Source organism: Salvia hispanica, chromosome 4 (assembly GCF_023119035.1).
Source record: "Salvia hispanica cultivar TCC Black 2014 chromosome 4, UniMelb_Shisp_WGS_1.0, whole genome shotgun sequence".
In the NCBI taxonomy this organism is placed as follows: Eukaryota; Viridiplantae; Streptophyta; class Magnoliopsida; order Lamiales; family Lamiaceae; genus Salvia; species Salvia hispanica.
In genome coordinates this window covers 35,218,394-35,238,795 of record NC_062968.1, presented here as the reverse complement: position 1 = coordinate 35,238,795, position 20,402 = coordinate 35,218,394, and the positions used below count along the sequence as shown (strand labels likewise).

At 36.3% G+C, this 20,402-nt stretch overlaps 4 protein-coding genes across 4 annotated transcripts; 3 read left to right on the top strand and 1 right to left on the bottom strand.

Moving 5' to 3' along the window:
• Positions 1-304: 304 nt before the first annotated feature.
• On the top strand, positions 305-11,757 carry LOC125218220 (acyl-CoA-binding domain-containing protein 4). Its single transcript, XM_048119852.1, has 18 exons — positions 305-552; positions 1,723-1,793; positions 3,760-3,823; positions 4,154-4,225; positions 5,241-5,435; positions 5,535-5,612; positions 5,941-6,030; positions 6,141-6,207; positions 6,589-6,650; positions 6,956-7,095; positions 7,504-7,630; positions 7,736-7,850; positions 8,827-8,915; positions 9,302-9,385; positions 9,475-9,663; positions 10,072-10,227; positions 10,887-10,946; positions 11,297-11,757. The coding sequence occupies exons 1-18, from the start codon at positions 379-381 to the stop codon at positions 11,480-11,482; spliced, it is 2,019 nt and encodes a 672-aa protein (XP_047975809.1). The 5' UTR covers positions 305-378; the 3' UTR covers positions 11,483-11,757.
• A 97-nt stretch (positions 11,758-11,854) lies between these two features.
• LOC125218222 (psbP domain-containing protein 7, chloroplastic) lies at positions 11,855-13,023 on the bottom strand. Its single transcript, XM_048119854.1, has 3 exons — positions 12,586-13,023; positions 12,296-12,506; positions 11,855-12,224 (listed from the first exon to the last, which is right to left on the bottom strand). Exons 1-3 carry the CDS (start codon positions 12,881-12,883, stop codon positions 11,921-11,923), a joined length of 813 nt encoding a protein of 270 aa, XP_047975811.1. The 5' UTR covers positions 12,884-13,023; the 3' UTR covers positions 11,855-11,920.
• Positions 12,739-15,288, top strand: LOC125218221 (probable methyltransferase At1g29790). The gene is made up of 2 exons (XM_048119853.1): positions 12,739-12,857; positions 13,613-15,288. The coding sequence occupies exon 2, from the start codon at positions 13,731-13,733 to the stop codon at positions 15,129-15,131; it is 1,401 nt and encodes a 466-aa protein (XP_047975810.1). The 5' UTR covers positions 12,739-12,857; positions 13,613-13,730; the 3' UTR covers positions 15,132-15,288.
• Positions 15,289-18,385: 3,097 nt separating this feature from the next.
• On the top strand, positions 18,386-19,152 carry LOC125223861 (nuclear transcription factor Y subunit B-5-like). The gene has a single exon (XM_048127167.1). It carries the CDS (start codon positions 18,607-18,609, stop codon positions 18,916-18,918), a length of 312 nt encoding a protein of 103 aa, XP_047983124.1. The 5' UTR covers positions 18,386-18,606; the 3' UTR covers positions 18,919-19,152.
• The last annotated feature ends 1,250 nt before the right edge of the window (positions 19,153-20,402 follow it).

The following is a 20,402-nucleotide window of genomic DNA, read 5'->3' as shown; positions in this document are numbered from 1 at the left end:
AATAACGTAAAAAATCGTGGTGAAAATGAGAATAGATGGATTTTAAGGACAAAATTTAGGGCGCAACGCTACTGCATGTGCTGAGGGCGAAAAAATGAGGATATGCGGATACAAGGGGCACTAAGTGCCCCAACATTAAGATCCGCTTATTACAAAATCAAATAGACCATAAATGAATATTGCAAAAGACACGGGAGGGTTATATAATTATGAGAAAAAAATGGGTTAGATGTGGATAGATTGAAAAGTTGGCGAAATACATATATTACCCCAAATAACCCCTGTGGGCTGTGCGTAATTTCCACATATTTACGACGCTTCCACCATTCGCATTTCTCACCGATCTGAGATTTGGGATTCTGATCGGAGAATTCTCAAATGACGGCGGTGGCGGCGATGTCCAGAGGAGGCTCTAGCCTTTCTTATCCGGAGCGGTTCTACGCGGCGGCCTCCTACGTCGGCTTTGGCGGATCTCCTACCTCCGCAGCTAAAGGTGTCGCCTCAAAGTTCTCGAATGATGCAGCATTGCTTCTCTACGCTCTCTATCAGCAGGTTTTATCTTCGCCGAATTCCGTCTCTTCTTAGTCGCGCTTCCGCATGCGCCACTTTTTGCCCAGTTAATTGATGCTATTTCGTCTGATCCACTCACCTTCATTGTTGCATATGCGATTCTGTCTGGTTTCTTGGAAAATTGTCCCCAAGTCTTTGCAATTTCATCCCGAAATGCGGATTTTTGAGTGTTGAGAGTTGTTTTGGCTGATCTGTTAGCAGTTCTTATGCAAATCAGCATGTATGGCTTGGCTTGTTATTCAGTTTGCTTGATCCGCCGCCGTAGTCAGGCTATTTTCTTGTTTGAGCATCCTAGTTGTTATTTCCGATTCATTAAAAACAAAAACACATGCCATCTAACTCATAGATTTGGATCTATATATCTGCATCATTGTTTCCATATCAGTAAATCTTGTGCAAATTGAAATTGACTTCACATTTTCTCTAGTTCAGCATTCTTGAGAATTTTCTTTAGCCCATCAAACTGGCTTGTCAATATTCTTTTCTGATTCATGCTTGTTTCTTGTCAATATTGCTTGTGGTTTTCCATCTCGCGAGTTTGTAAAATGATGGGTTTAGTCCGAATCTTGGCTCATTTGACCCAAAATTAGTTAATAAGGCAGGTTCCTCTCTGATCTCATCGGTTACAGAAAAATTCGATGAATTGCTGTTTTTTTTGCTGCTCCATGGCAATTAAGTTGTCAGTTTTGTGCTAGTTAGTTGCAGCTATGGGTTTTTCTTGACTGGTTTAAAAATTTCAAATGGGAAAAACTGTTTCTAAATGAATAAGTGTCTAATTGTTCTGGAATATATTGTTTACCTTGCCTGTGCAGATCTCTACTTGGACAATTTTCTTACAAAAAAACCTGGCTTCACTTTTTGCATTTCTTTTGTATGCATATAGGTTATATTTGCTTTAGGGAGTGCTTGAGAAATGCGACATTCAATTGTGTTTTTGTAATTACAATTTACAAATCATTCCAAGAGATGTGTGAACTTGTAAACTTAAATTGTGAAAAACGTTGTCGTTGGCTTTAGCATGACCACCCTTCCAAGTTTTAACTTCTTATGTTAATAAGACGGTAAATGGCATTTTTTTTTGTTTAAAGTTTGTAAAACACTTGATACTTTGCTAACTCTTGGTTGTTAAATACTGTCATTTTATGATCTCAGGCAACTGTAGGACCTTGCAACAATCCTAAGCCTAGAGCTTGGAATCCCATTGAGCATAGCAAATGGACAAGGTTTGCTTGATTAGACTGTACAATTTTTTGACCTATATGCTTCTGAAGCCATGTTTTACTAATTTACATTCGTGGGCTCTATTGGATTCTCCAATTATGGCATTATTGTTTAGGGAAATTGGTTTCTAAAATCATGAACTTTGTCTAAAATTTGGTATTTCCCATGAACTTTGAAATTGGTATATAATATCACGAACTTTGCATTTTGTTTGGTATTTCCCACGGCATGTCTATTACTATATTTGACTAACTTACGAGGCTTTTTCATCATACTTCACACAATTAAATCAACGTGATTTTCAACGTAACTTTTTATCCTACATGTTATGAACTTAAAAAGTGGTTCAAAATATTATAAAACATATCACGGTTGCCTACGTTAAATAAGATTTTGATGAAAATATCTTATTTGAGTGAGTTTGGGAAATACCAAACAAAATACAAAGTTCGTGATATTATATACCAATTTCAAAGTTTATGGGAAATACCAAATTTTAGGTAAAGTTCATGATTTTAGAGACCAATTTCCCTATTGTTTATAAATGACTCCATGCTCATTTTTCTGTATATACCGATGACTAAACTGTACTGACAGAGTCGAGCAAAATTAGCAATGTGTCTCTAACTGAGAGCTGTTAAATTTGTTTGTAATTGTGTACATCCATTATATGGTGAAATAGGTTTCGTTTCACTTGTACTTGTCACCAAGTGAGATGATAGAGAACCAGGAAAATATGCTGGTTTTAAACACTGAAAGTTTTACTTTCTTTCATGACTGAATGGAAAATTATATCTCTAAAAATCAGATCATGAAAACCTGTCAAATCAAGCAACACAAGTTAATCTAGTATCTTCTTATCCTTATACTTGTTGTTTTTCTTTTGAAAGAAGAGAAGGGGTACAGATGTGAATATTCCTATAGTAAATTTTAAATATTTAAGTTGTTTAATATTGGAGTGGCTAAAAGTTTCAATGGATCAGTCATAGAGGAAGATATGAAGCTAACTTTATTATATATAATCAATAATAGGAGCATGCTTGTGGTTTTACTGTTTCTTCCTTTTCTTTTTCAGAATGTTCCAGCATATAGTTACGCCTTAAAATATACGGGATGAAAACTTCTAGGAAAATTAATCAATTCCTTAAGCCCATGTTGAGTTCTAGATCTAATGGAGCTTAGTGTAAATGTGGCCATATCATTAAGTCTCGTGCTTCATAATGTGGGAATTGGTGTACATTTTTGCTGAAACTTGGAGGCAACTATGTCTTTCCTTAGTCAAATTACTTCTCTTGGAAAAGTGGAAAGTAACTATTCAATGTATCAGATGGGTTTGAGTGGCCTAGGTTTTTGTACATGGCTGACTCAAACTGCAAGCTCCGACCTGGTCCTTGACTCCTTGTTCAAGGCATCTTAGTGTTTATGTAATCAACAGATTAGTTTAAGCTTGATTCTACACACATTCATACATCAATATTTACACATTATTGCTGCTTATGAATGTCCAAATTAGTTCTAGGTAAAATTATATTGCAATATACTCCCTCCGTCCCCAAAGAGTGTGAACTTTGGGTTCGACACGGGTTTTAATAAATAAGGGGAAAAGTAAGAGAGAGAGAGAGAGAGAGAGAGAGAGAGAGAAAGGGTAGTGGAAATAATGTTAGTGGAGACTGGAGAGTGGGGTCCACATTATTATAATGGTATAAGTGTTAATGGTGATGGTATAAGTTGTAAATAAAATATGTATAGGGGTAGCATGTTGTTTGAAATTTTCAAAATTAGAAAGTTCATACTCTTTAGGGACGGACGAAATAGGAAATAGTTCATACTCTTTGGGGACGGAGGGAGTATATTATATTTCCATGTTGGATCAGTGAGATGGATATCTTCTCTTAATTATATGATGTACTTGTTATTACTGTTATTTTATCTCAAAAATTGTGTAACTTAGATTTCTTGTTTCTGTAGCTGGAATGGGCTTGGAAACATGGCTTCCACAGAGGCTATGCGGCTCTTCGTCAAAATATTGGAGGTTCATATAAACCTAACCTACTAAGTCTCATATGCACTCCCTCCGTCCCTTAAATATTGTCACAGTTTGACCGGGCACGAGTTTTAAGAAATGTAATTGAAACTGAGTTGAAAAGGTTGGTAGAATGTGAGTCCTACTTTTAAAGTATTAGTTTTATAATAAAATTTGAGTGAGAATAAGTTAGTGGAATGTGAGGTCTACTACCTTAAATGGCAAAAAGTGAAATGTGACAAATTTTGTGGGATGGACGGAAATGGAAAAATGTGACAAAATTTTACGGACGGAGGGAGTATATTTTATAGGGTGCTAAAATGTCCAACCTCTGAACAGGAAGAAGATCCAGGATGGTATTCGAGAGTAGCAGACTTTGTTGCTGAGCCTGTTATAGATGTAGAAATAAATGTGAGTATCTATATTCTATGCCACCACTGTCATTTGGTATTTTGTTTCCTTTTTTCCAACTAATTATTGATTTAATTTTCTTGGTATGGTCACTAGAAATATTCTCAGAGCATTTGGAACTTGAAACTGTTGGATGCTTGTTTATGTTGTGACAACCCCTCTTATGTTATACTCCCTCCATCCCATGTCACTCGCACTTTTCATTTTTTAGATCATAAATTTGAGATTGATTTTTAGTGTAATTATATTAGTATTTTAAGTGTAATGAGAAATCACTGCACAAGGGAAAGCTTAATTAACTCTAATATATTAATTAAATTTCTTACTTAAAGTAGAATTAGTGTAAGTAGTTTGAGACAAGCCAAAATTGAGAAGTGTGAGTAACATGGGACAAAGGGAGTACAATTCTCTTGTATGAATCGAAGTTTGCTGAATTTGTGCTTTGTATTTGAGGATTGTGGTACATTTATTCCATTTTGAAGTATCTACTTGCAGTTAACTTTAGATTATTTGGCTATCACCTACGTAAGATGGAAAATTCAGGAAAGAATCTTGTTGTGTGATATTCTAATTAAGTTCCTGTGGTAAATGCTAATTTTCTCCTATTTTCTGAACTGTTGTTTCCAGAAAACATGACTTTTGATATGTTTGTAACTTGTGCTTGCTTTGTTATTGTTACAAGTTCTGGTTTTTGATCTGTTATTTTATTCTTGTCATGTTACAGATACTTTTATATTCTTGTTTTATGGCGGCTTTCTTTAATACTCCGTAGTCACGTACTCATGTTTCATTCGTTCTGCTTTGCCCCTCCTTTCTCTTGGAAATGCCACTTTGATCTTACTCCAGCCACTCTTATGTGTCTTTCTTGTATTGATGAAAAAAGAGAAACAAGTGGTGAAATGCGTAGTATGTGTGCACATGGAGAGTGCAGATTCTTAAGCTCTATCCATGCTATCATAGTTTCTGTAATCTGAATTCTTACTCTCAATTTTATTTGATCATTCTGGCTGCTCAGCATAAAACAGAGGCCGTGGCAGCCTTTGATAATAGAAATGTCATCATAGAGTCAAAGACTATTACCACAGAAAATGGTAGCCTTTCAGAAACCCAGGATAAAGATGTTGTGTCTGAAGGACTTGGATCAGTTAATGTTTATGACCAGTGGGTGTCACCTCCTATATCTGGCACACGTCCAAAAGCCCGATATGAGGTATTGGAATTCAATCTGTATTACTTTTCTTTGCATTTATTCGATTTATATACACACACATACTAGTTTAGAAATTAATATGGGTTGATGGATTTGCAGCATGGGGCAGCTGTCATTGATGATAAGATGTATATATTTGGTGGAAACCACAATGGTCGTTACCTAAGTGATCTCCAGGTACTGCAATACTGGTATTTGTGTATGTCATATATCTTTGTATTATGGCTTATAAAGTAAATTAACAAAGTAAGTTTCATATAGCTGGTATCTATAGTGCTCTGATATATGGAAATACCAAAATAAAGAAATAAAGAAAAAAAGGTCTATAAGTTTCTAAATTCTAAACATGTTGTATCTCTCTTGTATATTCCCTTCAGACTTTCTAGGTTTCTGTCTTATGCCAATCCACATTATCCACCAATAACAACAATATATGGTTTCTAGTCTCTTTTATTGAGCTTTCTGAAGACCTGACTTTTGTAAACTCTCTTCCTCTGTGCATTAGGTTTTAAATATGAGAACCTGGACTTGGTCTAGAGTTGAAGTTCAAGCAGGGACAGGGGGCACCACAACTCCATGTGCTGGCCATTCATTGGTTAGGAACAGAACTAAGTTTTACCTGCCATATGAATATCTATTATAGCATAAATTAGTTATCAAAGTCTTTAGATAATTGAATATGATGTGCTTATATACTCTGTTTAGATTCCATGGGATGGGAAGCTTCTTTCAGTAGCTGGACATACGAAGGATCCTTCTGAAAGCTTACAAGGTATTGAGCTGCATGCCAACCTTTGTAATTTTATCCTATTTCATTTTTTGGACAATTTGAAAATTTAGGAAAATATTTTTAAAACTAATTTTGTTGGCACATCCTGAATGGAGATTGATACAGCCCTTTTATGTCAAAGATATTCTAGTCAAGAGTTTTAAAACCAGAAACATCCATCATTAACTGTTCTAATTATGCTCTAGTCTTTCAACGGTTAGTCCTTTATTAAAATGTTCAATTCAATGCATTTGCCTGAACGTTAACTGTTGCCATTTTCTCTATATTAAAACCCTGGTCGGATTTCTCCTACTAAATTTGACTTCCTGACTTCAGTTTCATATTATTATGCCACTCAATGCCTTATCAACTTTTTTATGACAGTAAAGGTTTTCGATCTGCAAAGTTGTACATGGTCCACCTTGAAGACTTATGGAAAGCCTCCGGTATATCTCCATAGTGCCTAGATAATCTTTTCATCAAGTAATGATTTAAAAATATATATGTTGTTCTTGAGCTCCTGTTTTTGTTTTTCTGACTTTCTTTATACTGCTTCTGGGAGTTTAATCTCCTTTTTTTATGATTAATTAATAGCTTTCTGATGCAGGTAATTGCTTTTATTGTTCAAAGTTTATTTTCAATATTTCGAATGTGAATTGTGCTCTGTCAATTAGGTTATCATCTAACAGAGCTTGTAATTTTTGTTATAGTTCTGAATTTTCTTTTTTTCATTTTTGTCTCTACTTCATAGGTGTCTCGTGGAGGCCAGTCGGTGACCCTTGTAGGAATGACTTTAGTAATATTTGGTGGGCAGGATGCAAACAGATCTCTTTTGAATGATCTGCACATTTTAGACTTAGAAACTATGACCTGGGATGAAATGGAGACCGTGTAAGATTTCTTATCTTTGATGATTTAAGACATGTATGAAGATTCCTCAGGATGGTATCATTGTTTCGCGTGATGGTTTCATAGTCTGTGGTTGTTTGTTTCCATCATGAAAGAAAATTTAAAATTTAACATATTAGCATTGTGATATGTACTTCTCATTTGGTCAAATGAAGTGTAGGCTGTAATAGAATATCCCTGCAAGTAAAGCATGTATTTGCTACTAGTTTCTGCAAATATTTTGACAGTTCTTCAACTTTTGATTAAGGGAGAGATAACACTCCACTGTGAATGTTTTTCATGAATACAGTACAGCTTGTTAATTTGAAAGGCTTGTTCTCAAATGTTACTGGATGTATGAGTTGTATGTCTACTCATCAATTTTGGCCCTTGCTGGCCACCATTCTGCAGGGGGGTTTCACCTTCTCCAAGATCTGATCATGCTGCTGCAGTGCATGCAGATCGCTACCTTCTTATCTTTGGTGGGGGCTCACATGCAACTTGCTTTAATGATCTTCATGTTCTCAACCTTCAAACTGTGAGATATATGACTTGATTTGTATCTCTTTGGTTCTGGAGTTCCAAATCAATATCTAGCAGAAATTTCCATTAATGTTTTTATGTTTTACATATGGCGCTATAGATGGAATGGTCGAGACCAACACAACAGGGTGAGATACCTAGCCCTCGTGCTGGCCATGCAGGTGTCACACTTGGAGAGAGTTGGTTCATTGTCGGCGGAGGGGACAATAAGAGTGGTATGAATGGGATGAATAATTTAATTATGTTATTAATCTGGATTATTGTTATTGCATATTGCATTCATGGGCCTTATCATCTAGTGTGCATTCATAGTTTATTAATGTGGAATTCATGGAGATTTGAGAACACAATTGTTACCAATCACATCGAGACATATGATGACTTTTCATTCAAAGGGACTAGTTGTTGTTCTTAAATATCTTCGAAGATCTGGCCGAAATATATAAGCATTATTTTGATTTCCGTGCTTTCAGTATCTTGTTGCTCCCTCCGTCCCACATTAAGAGTCACATTTTCCATTTCGGTCCGTCCCACAATAATAGTCACATTTCACTTTTACCATAAATGTGGTAAGTAGGTCCCACATTCCACAAACTCACCTCACTCACATTCTATTATAAAACCAAGTATTAAAAAGTGGACCCCATATTCCACTAAGTTTTCCAACCCACTATAACTTTTGCCCACGCCAAATGTGACTCCTATTATGGGACGGAGGAGGGAGTATAATTAAGTAACCTTGCCATAAGTTCAGCCAAATATATTGATGTTTGGGAAGCCAGAAATCAGAAGGGATGGTTAGGAAAAGAATTTTAATGTATGTGGTGATGTATCAAATTGCATCTAGCATAAAAACATGTTATACAGAATCACTAAGATAGGAACAATTTTTCCCATTATAGTTTACACCCATAGCTTTCTAGACCAAGAAACCAATATTTTCTTTCTTCTTAAGCCCCCCCCCCCCCCAACACACACACACACACTTTTTTTTAACCTTACTGAAATATTCATTTGTTTGAATTTGTCCTTTAAACTTGTCCCAAGTGTGTAAAGTAATCTTACCACTTCATGGATTTTCATCTTGTGTGAAAAAATCTCATATTGCTTTGCTCCTCCCAAGTGATGACTCTACTTTCTGAAAAATTATGTTACTTCTTAAGCTTTCTCATTTCTTATTTATGCATGCAGGAGCCTCTGAGACTGTTTGTCTTAACATGGCCACATTGGCTTGGTCAGTTGTTACTAACGTCCAAGGGCGTGTTCCTCTTGCAAGCGAGGTATTGAACAGTGCTCTCTACCTTATAACTTCTCATATCCTACTTGAAACCTTACAATGGCATCATGGAGATGATGTCTTATTATTTGGAACATGAATGCTGGATCAGTGAATAAAGAGTTACTGGCAGTTATATGCTGCAGCAAGTTTTTGATCTTATTCTGTGTAAAAACAAGCAGGAAATAGAATTTTATGGGACAATTGCAACTCTCATATTTATGATGCATGTGGAACAACCTTCTACCATAATTTCATGTTATTAGGAGCACACGAAGATAATTCTTGTTGTTGGTGCTTACATGGAAAGAACACCATACTGCCATTGAATGAATGTGTTTCATTTTTTTTGAAAAGTGCAATTAAGCCACTAAGAAACACTGTTTACAGGGTTCAAGTTTGGTCCTTAGTTCCTATGGTGGTGAAGATATCCTAGTTTCATTTGGAGGGTATAATGGGAGGTACAACAATGAGGTCTGAACAACTATTTTCTTTTTCCCTTTCTGAACATAAAATACTTTTATAAAACACTCCCTCAATGCATTTCAATTATATGCCTTCAGGTCCATGTACTTAAACCAAGTCATAAATCAACTCTGCAATCAAAGATGATGGAGAGACCAGTACCTGATAGTGTATCAGCTGTTCAAAACTTTACAAATGCTACCAGAGATGTAGAGTCGGATTTAGAAACTGGCCAAGAAGGAAAAATAAGGGAAATTGTTATGGACAATAATGATGCCGAACCAAAGGTAAGCATTATTGTTTTTACCATTGTCAATCCTAGTAACCATGAGAGGCCTTGTGGGATTTTCACAAATTTCTTATATGCAAATCTTAACGGGTTTCTTTTTTTTAAATTCTTTTTCTTTTTTCTACTTTGGGTGCTTTAACTTGAACATTATGTCGAGGTATTGGTAGATGGGTTTTACTATAAAAGTTTTCTGCTTACTGTGAGCAGGATGACTGGAAATGATATAAAAAGAATGGTTGGTCTGTGGGACAATTATTCATCTTGCAGTATTTTTCTCACGAATGCAGATTACCTGCTGAGATTGTTAACTATTACTATTAAATTCTATTCATATTATTTTGGATGCACAATCACTCTTCCTGAAATTTAAAAGAATTTTTATGCTGTATTGCTATTTTTCACCCAGACTACCAAAATTGAAGAGACAAATGATCGTCTTTTAGCTGCCCTCAAGGCAGAGAAAGAAGAAATAGAGTCCTTGCTCAATAAGGAGAAAATGCAGGCACTCAAACTAAAGCAAGGTTTGACTGAAGCAGAAAAACTGACCGCAGACATGTACAAGGTAATTCTTCTACTATGTATTATTCCATCAAGTACTTAGCCTGATTGCAGTTGCTCCAATTTTATACAAACATACAGATGATTCAGTTTGATTGATATATGCTTCTCTCATTGGTTCCTCTTAGTTTTAGTCAGATGAGTTCTTGAGCAGACTTCTTTTTCATGTATATATGTTACAACCTATAACTAAATGCTTTATGAGGTCTAGCAATTTCACAAAGTACAGTCTACCTAAATGTCGACTTTAACAAAGAGCAAAGTCTATATTTATTGGCCAGATCAAAGCTTGTATTTAGATTTTTTTTCAGAAATTGTTCAACCCGTACTTGGAGTTAGAACCATATTTATTCAGTGCTTGGTTGTAAAGAATTAACTTATTAGGGCTTCAAATTGAACATTCTTATTTTCATTACTGCCATGTGGATTTCAGATGTTGTAGAACATTAAAAATCAATTATTATGACTGTTATCTCATTCTCATAAAAATTATGACTGTTATCACGCTTAATGATATGATTGCACTTGATTCAGAAATCAAAGACACAAACTAGGGAACCACTTCCTGCACATTATGACTGTTATCTTCCTTAAGGACATGTGCTATCAGTTGTAACCTTTTACCTAAGTAAAGTTCAGTGAAAAAGCTAAATGATTTTGCAGGAACTCCAATCCGTTCGAGGGCAGCTTTTAGCTGAACAATCAAGATGCTTCAAACTTGAGGTCCGTAGCATATAATTAATGCCTAATTTTATGGTAAATGTTGGTTAATAAGAAGTAAACTATCTATTGATTGTATTAGGTTCTTGAGGGAAGGTGAAATATCTGTAACATAATTTGGTTGATAAGATCTTGGGTTCATTATTTATTGAAATGAACTAACATACAACACATAGTAGAATCTGATAAGTGCTTACAACACATCTTTTTTGTTACAAATAAAAAGGAAAAAAAGAAAGAAAAATGGTATATTACTATTAATTTGTTAGTTTAGCAATGAAGATTGCGAATTTCCTGGTTGCACTTCTCCCAGTCCGCCTCGTAGCTTGTATGTTAATTGCTTTGACTAACAGGTAGATGTTGCGGAGCTAAGACAGAAGCTACAGACAATGGAGAGCTTACAAAAGGAACTCGAAATCCTGCAGCGACAAAAGGCTGCTTCAGAACAAGCTGCACAAGATGCGAAACAGAGGCAGGGATCTGGTGGTGTATGGGGTTGGCTTGCTGGTTCGCCACCAAACGAAAATGGTGGTGCATGATCTTGATCTTAGCTTTATTACACATTTGAGACTCATTCTTTCAGTTTCCTTAAATTACAAGTCTCATAGTCCATTCTGATTTTGGTGCAAATAAGATCGTAAGGATTCTCAGCCACAGAAGAAAATGTATGCATGTCGAACGAAAGTCTAGGTGTGTAGGCTTTAGGAGGTTGTCAATGCCATATTTTGCTTGATAGTGAGTGTGATTCTTCTATTCAACTTATGTATACTTAGAAATGGATTATATGAGTGAAAATATACATATTTATTTATAATTGCTGGCAGTATCTGCTTGGATTTGTCTGGGTTTAGTTTCAGTCGTACTTTAGTAATCCAAATCTGTAGTCAACAATGACCGTATTTGAACTATGATAACACGAAAAAAGGATGTATATTTGATCCTCATAAACACAGGAAATAAGACGAGAAAAGCAGAGTCTAAGAGTAGAAAGAAAAAGAAGCAGCAATTGCTCGAAGCTGAGATTCAAATTGAGGCCAAGCAGATTCCGGCGACTGAGCGTTCAGTGTAAACAATTTCCCATTCTGAGCGCAGCAAACGGCAACGTTATGGCGCCGGAAAGTGGGGCTCTCAACTTGGAACTCAAGCTCATAATACTTGTTTTTTCTCTCTGAATCCTCTCTCAATCTGGTTCCGATCAATCTCGCCTGCACTTGGCCCGATCTTGTGATGGTTCGGATGAATGCCTCTCCAACGTCGCGAGCTCCTCCAAATGCATCAATCCTGTCAACACAAGATCAAATCAGAAGGAACCAAACGATGCGTTTTAGTGTTTGTGATCCGAACATGCTCACGAGAAATCATTTGGAATGCGCGACGCAAAAACGCTGACATTGAGCTCTCCGGTTGACCCCGGCGGCCCAAACGCCACCACAGGCTCAGTCACATTCCTCCGCGGCCCTCCCCCGCCGCTCAATGAAGGAGGATCCAGAGACCTTTCCGCCTTCTCGGCTGCTCTATACAGTAATCTTTGATCCCCCAACCACCTCTCCGGGTACACAAATTCTGCCACAAAGAGAGATCCCTAATTACAAACAAATCTAGGTTTTGATTGCAAAAAATGTGATATAAGGATGATAGTGACCGAATCCTTCATCGGTGTCTATGTATCGGCTGTAGCCGCGGACGGGGTAGAGAGCGTCGAGCTTAAGGCTCCGAGCAGCCTCGGGCGTGAACCCCAAGAGGAAGCTCGTCACTCCGCCGAAATTCGCGCCGACGGCGAGTAGAGAAGCGGCGCCGACGCCCGTGAGGAGCCGGCGACGGAAGACGGACTGAAGTGGCGCGAACTGGTCCGCCGGCGTCGGTGTGTTGTCGTCGGAAGATTGCGTCATACAAATCCGGCACCGCGATTGAAAGGTATGTTGCGCGCCTATCATTTTCATAGCATTTCAGTTATGGGTTTGTGACTGAATTTGGGGTTGATTGAATGTATCCATGGGCGTGGCAAATTGTCATCCACTTCTGGTGGTTGATATTTCTCCTTCTTCCTCATTCTAAATTCATGTAATGCAAACAATATCATTATTATTTGTCTCTCTACTTTTAAAAACATCATTCTTGATTTCATGCTACAGAAAATTACTATTTGCTTCAATAATATCAAACTTTCATAGGAATTAAATGAAATAACTGGAATGATATATTTGAGTTAAAGTTCCTTTGCTTGCAATTCAAAATTAGACTGCCGACTCGCCGCTTAAATCTCGACAGTCAACGCTCAACCATAATCCAAAGAATTATGAGTACAATTTTCTGCTTTTCTTTAATCAACCAATGCCCCTAATGTACCAAAATTTAGCATTGATTTGTTTTCCGTGTGAAAAGGCTGAAAGGATAGTATAAACAATTGTCAATTGCTATGTTAGTCAACACATAAATCACGGTAGGAAAATGCATGTGAACCTGCAATAGTGTATAAATTATACTCCAACTTGTCCGATTTCGAGTTTTTTCCTCTGTTTTATTGTTTATTGGCTTCCTCAACGAGATGAACACCCAGATTTCCACGTTCAATGCTCTTAGCCTTAAAGATTACGGATTTCCAGCCCTAAAGCCATTTAACATGCGTTCTGTTCAATCATAACACTGCCCTTTTCACATTAATCTTTCAGGTTACAGTTTCCCAAAGCTACCAAAACTGGCAATCAAGATCTCATTGGTAGATCCCATCCTGGCCGAGCTAAGTTTAGGATCTCCATTAAATCTTGATTTCTGATTTGGGGGAAAAGCATGGCGAAATCATGCTTCCCCAAATGTAGGTTGGGCAAAATAATGGGATGGATTCAGATTGTGTTGGGAGGGCTGGTTATAATAGTCAGCATCTCCACTCTCTCCAGATTCTACGCCGTCGGTTTCTTCCTCCAAAACGACGACATCTGCCGGCATTTCCACGGTCCCTCCACTGCCTACGAGGATGTCGACATGGCCGCACTAACCGCTAGATTCAACGAAGTTCTCAACCAAATGGAAAACCTGCAGGAAAAGCTTGAATCCACGGTGCAGAAGATGGAAAAAGACGGCGCCGACCAATTGCAAAGCAGCAACATCTCAAAATTTGAGCACAAGAAATATTTGGAGGAGGAGGTGATCCGGCCGCTCTACCGTGCCCATATCGCGCTGCGGCAGATCCGGCTGCCACGGGTGGAGAACTCGACGCTCAAGGAGGATCCAATGATCAACGCCTTCGTGGTCGAGGAGATGAGAAAGTACATCACCCCCAAGGCGAACCGAGTGGGGAAGGTGAACATCTATGGTACGGAGAGGGTGTACAACACGATCGGGCACGCGTGCACGCTTATGAAGGAGGAGGTGGAGGAGTACATGGATTACGACGTTGGGTCCTACTGCAAGGACGACTGGCTCCACGGCCAGAAGCTCATGCTCCGCGGCTGTGACCCATTGCCACGGAGAAGGTGCTTAAGTAGAGCCTCAAAGCTCTACTTGAGGCCCCACCCCATCAATGTGTCCCTCTGGCTCATGCCTGAGGGCCGCAATGTGAGGTGGAGCAATTACCAGTGCCGGAACTTCGAGTGCCTCTCTAGTAAGAATCCTAAGAGGGGCTACTCCAAGTGCACCGGGTGCTTCGAGATGGAAAAGGAGAAACTCAAGTGGGTGGTCAACTCGTCCCTTCCTGCGGACTTCCTGATTACGGATGTCCTCGGGCTGAAACCTGGGGAAATCCGGATCGGACTTGATTTTGGCGTGGGGACAGGCACGTTTGCTGCCCGGATGAGGGAGCAGAACGTGACTATTGTCTCCACGGCCTTGAACCTAGGGGCCCCCTTCAACGAGATGATCGCTCTAAGGGGGCTAATCCCTTTGTATGTGACGCTGAATCAGCGGTTGCCATTTTTCGATAACACGATGGACATAATTCACTCAACCGGGTTCATGGATGGGTGGATCGATCTACAGCTGCTAGATTTCATACTGTTCGATTGGGACCGGGTTTTGAGGCCGGGCGGGTTGCTGTGGATCGACAGGTTCTTTTGTGAGAGGAAGGATTTGGAGGATTACATGTATATGTTCTTGCAATTTAGGTATCGAAAACATAGGTGGGTTATTGCTCCCAAGTCTAAGGATCAAGTGTTTCTCTCTGCACTGCTTGAGAAACCGCCGAGATCCTTGTAATTACCATTATTTTATCTGCTTTCTGATCAATTCATTGTATTCTGAAGAACATCTTTAATTTGTTTTAACATGTATGTCAAACTAACACTGTAAGTCTATAACGAGTCTGAATAAGAAAACAAGTACTACTAGTAATTGAATATTCTTGATTTCTTTTTTTTTTTACCTGCGATTTTGATAAATAATTAAAGTGAAGAGAAAGTAAAGTAAAAGAGAGCTTCCTCTGTTTTATTCTCTATCTTACTTTACTTTCTACTAACTTTAACTTTTTTTAAAATACGTGCCAAAAATTAGTCGATCGATTAAACTGGGATGACGGGAGTATTAAGATAAGATGTCCATGTCTCGTTTTGTTTCACATGTACTGCATTTATTTCCTCAAAATTTTAGGGATATCGAGCAAACAATACTACGTCTCTAAGTTATACTCCTAGTACTATATTCTCTTTCATAGAAAGGAGTATACTATAGTTCAACTACTAGTATCGGAATATCCAGCCACTCAAATAAAAATATAAATAAAATAAGAATACATTTTTAATGAACTAATACTCTAATCCTAATGAGTAATGACTATAATTTGGACCTCTTAGCCGACTCAGAGTGAACGTTGTATATTAACTATGAAATGAAAATAAATTATTAAACTAAAAAAGTTAAATACCTTAAAAAGCCCGAATAAGAAACTTTTGATTAGAATTTAGAAAGCATCCAGCATTGGGCTTTAAAAAGCCCAAAATTTGGTTTTCTGCGAAACGGATCAAAACAATCTGGCCCGGGTGAAGCTTCTAGAGTTACGCTCCACAAAACATTATGGGTCGGGTCAATTATGGTCTTGGAATGACCCGGCCGGGGTAGACTTTTCGGACAACGCACAGTTTTCATAAAACTGACGTAATTGTCTGTACTTAACTCCGATTTAGGCATACAAAATAGTCACCCGATATTTCGAGTACAAAGAGATAAGTATCATTTAGAGAAAAGAATCATGATTTTAGCCATTTTTTCCTCCAAAAACTTAACAAATTGGAGTATAATTGCCATAAAACAGAATTCAAGCTCTGAAATTCAACAGTAAACACGTCTAACTACCAATCAAAACTACAAAACAACGAGTTTATTACTATATCGATCATATAGTAAATATTAGATCCATAGAGACATCAGAGATCTTGAATAATGAATTTATGAACAAATCATAAATACTTTGACCATTATTTCTCAGTTAAAACAGACATATTTATAGTGTAATCGAAATTGAGATATGATATTACTTGAATCTAATAAGATGTAATTGTAATAATAGGGACATTGTTCTTCAAAAGACAAATCATCCAAAAATCTCACCAAGGATCGCTAGACAAAGTTAGTAGCCTGATGGCTTGGTCAGATCAACTCAGCGGGCCGTCCAAAATAATTTATTCAAACAATGTTGTTTTAAAATCCGCCGCTTTTAAAGTGAACATCCCAACACACAATTTTAAAAGAAATTTGAAAAAATTAGAAAATTTCAATGTTAAAATAAAAAAAAAATCTGAACTTATTGACAATATTATGCAAATAAACCTTTTTAAAATTGCGAACTGATCGGCCAAAAGCCAAATGAAATTTGATAACTATTACTCCATATTCTATAAAAGATGTCTCACTTTCCTTTTTAGTTTGTTCCATCAAAAATGTTACATTTCAATTTTTGATAAAAATTCTCTCTCACATTAATATAAAAATTATATTTTCTCTCTCTAATTTACACACAAAACAAAATCTCCTAAAATTTTATGCCGTGTGACATCTTTTGTGGAATGGAGGGAGTACATGATTCATGTATAGTTAATCCTAATCAAATACTCCCTCCGTCCCGGAGTATTAGCCTCACTTCTTTTGGGCACATGATTTAAGGAATTGATATTTAAATAGTTAAAATGGAGAGAGTAAAGTATGAGAGAGGAAAAAAGTAGGGGAGAGAAGAGAGAAAAAAGTAGGTGGAGAATAAAATAAGATAGATGCTTTTTGCTAAAAAAGAAAATGAGTCTAATATGTTGGGACATTCTAAAAAGGAAAGTTGGTCTAATACCTTGGGACGGAGGGAGTACCACTAGGCTGGTCTTGGATTCACAAGCTAGGCGTAGGCTCTAGCTAGGTCCATGTACAGTTCTAGATAGACGTGATTCACTTCTAGAGCATTCGTTTTGATGATTTGATTTTCTTCGGCAAAATAGATCCTACATGAGCTACAAATTAATGAATAATGAAGTTGAATTCATATATAACATATGTAGTTATAATATTTTTCATCTATTTCTTGATTAAATGATCGTTGTCAAATTTATAAATTTGCTATCAAGGTTAATGTTTTACTTAAGGTCAAGTTAATTAAATTATACTTACTATTCAAATATCCGATAGTTATATTTAATTTGATTATATCTTAAATATTTGAATTATTTATTAATTAATTAGTAGTAGTATATTTCTCCGAGCAACCAAGTTCATCATGTATAAATATAATAATACTAAGCGGACACAGTTTGGCTCACCATAGAAGAATATTATTGTAAATCTTAATTTGAAAATAGATATAAATAAAATTTTTTACGTAATGCTCAAATTTCTTTACACTAAATAATATTACTCCTTTCTACTTATAATTATTCTAAGGAGATAGTGATATGACTCTATTGAAATGTATTATAGACATAATAAAAATGGTTTTTAGGAGAATTAATATATTACTAAATCATTAATAGATGAATCGACTTTTATTGAATAGTGACATCATTCTAGGTTGAAATGGGCTGCATATTTTATTCTTAGAAAAAGGTAATGGACATTAGCTCAAGATTTCTATAATTAATTGAGAAGCAAACGTGCACCAATCTAGTCCATTCATTTTTCAACTGTGGATACAATTATATAATCAATCAGGCATTTCAAATACTTGAAGCATATTGGCGGAAGTGTATTATTAAGTTGATACTAATTATATATAATTAAGATGAGGGACCACATCTTAATCCACCATATTAAGTTATTAACTCAACTTGTAGGTTTCCCATTTGTCCAGAAACTATTTCCTCTCTCAAAATAGCTAGTGCACCAGACAGATAGATCAGTGATTGGTCTAAAGTTATGGCCCCTTACTATTGATAGAAAGCATTTCGAATTATTTATTATTTCACTTTAGTGAAAGTAATAAAATAGAGTACAGAACATAATTTATTTGGTATTAAAAGGTGGAGCGATTATATAAATTCAGAACATACTATAAGGTTAGGAGTCCAAGTTAGGTTAATGTGACACTTATGAAATGAATAATTAGGTAGCTAGGTTTCCTGTACTAGTATTTGGCATAAATTGTTAGTGGTAGTGGTATGCATAAATTCAAAAGGAATATAGGTTGAAGATTTATGTAGTGTATTAAATTTTGGGTAGCAGTATGAAGAAAGGGCAGTTGATGAGAGAGTGAAATTAATAAATGGCAGAAGAGAACGATAGATTGCTTCCGGTAGCGAACGTGTGGAGGATGATGAAGAAGATCCTACCCCCAAACGCCAAGATCTCTAAAGAAGCCAAAGAAACAATGCAAGAATGTGCATCGGAGTTCATATGCTTTGTCACCGGTGAGGCATCGGACCGGTGCCACAAGGAGAACCGCAAGACGGTGAATGGAGACGAGATCTGCTGGGCCCTCAGCTCCCTCGGATTCGATAACTACTCGGATACTATGCTCACCTACTTGCACAGACTCAGGGAGATTGAGGCACAGAGGGCTAAGCAACAAAACTAATTAAGAGGATGTGCACCCACTGAAGTAGACACTAGTTCATCATTCCATTTTCAAGAGAGGAGATCTTCTTCTTCAGCTAAAGCATGGCCTCTATTTTCAGGAAAAACAGGTACTTCTTCTCATCTAATTTAGCTAGCGCTAAATTCTCAACTATCCAATAAGTTTGTAAGATAAACTTGTTTTTCCTATATTTTAGCCACTTTGTTTATAATCTTGAAATTTGACTTGTTTTTACTTCTCTATAGCACAAGATTTTCCTTTTTTTTTTCAAATAACAGCGCTTCTTGCTTCACGCTGGCAGTTAACTCTTATCTAATCTTGGATGAGATATAAATTCATTAAAAAAAGGAGTACTTCCACTGGTGTATATTAACCTCCATTTTTCTGCTCAATCTTATCAAATCAGATCACCAATCATATGAGCTTAATTATACAGTATCCGTTACAATTATATGCATCAAATTTGATAATTAAGTCATAACCTCAGATCTTCTTTATTAATCTCAATTCAAATCAGAGATCAACTTTGACTTCATACTTCAACACACTTGTTTATCCAAATTCTCCGAATTGAATTTTAGTTTATGATCTTTCTATACCATACTTTTTCATGAAATATATATAAAAGTGGGTGAATGTCTTAACTTGTTAAGCATATATGTATAATTTGCCAAATGTAAATAAATATGGAGTACAAAACATATAAATAATAAAAGCACATGAATAACTCAAGTTCAAACTTGGTTAAACAAACGAATTCATACAAATCAAATACCATTGGATGAAGTTCACATCTATTCCTTTTCTTTTTTGGCTCGAGATTGATACTTATATTGGATTAGGTCTGCTCGTGTTTTAAATGATCGAATTTCTAGCGAGTTAGTTTTGTAATAATCAAATTCATATACGATCATGTTACAATGTGGTTTTAAGAGTTCATAAGAATAATAATATACTACTCCTATATTATCTATATAAACGGCTTAGTAATTTAATAAGATTAATTTAGTAAAAAATGCATTACAGAAACAACTAATTCATTACTTAGGAACCACCAAAGAGAAATAATGTGGTCAAATATATTATCAGCATGACATATATAGTGCTGTTTTTATATTCTTTTGGGATAAATGTATAGTTTGTCTATAAGAAAAACACTAAGAAAATATATTTGATTAAAAAGCTTAAGTGAAACTCTCCAATTAAAAGAAGGAGACTTTTGTTTTTTGTGAAAGCAAAAGAGGGTTTTATTATTTTAAGTTCTGATGTAATTAAGGTCTTGACCCTAATTGATTTAGATTCAGTTTCCCCTGTTAAGGTATGTTTTATACGTCTTTAATTACTTAATTATATTGTATTTTCCGATTTGATTGTACATTGTCGTATATGTAGTAATCGAATTAGCTGAATATGTGCAATATAAATACTAGAAAGGGAATTTATTTAAAATTTATTAATGATGGTGTACTTATCAATTACTTTTT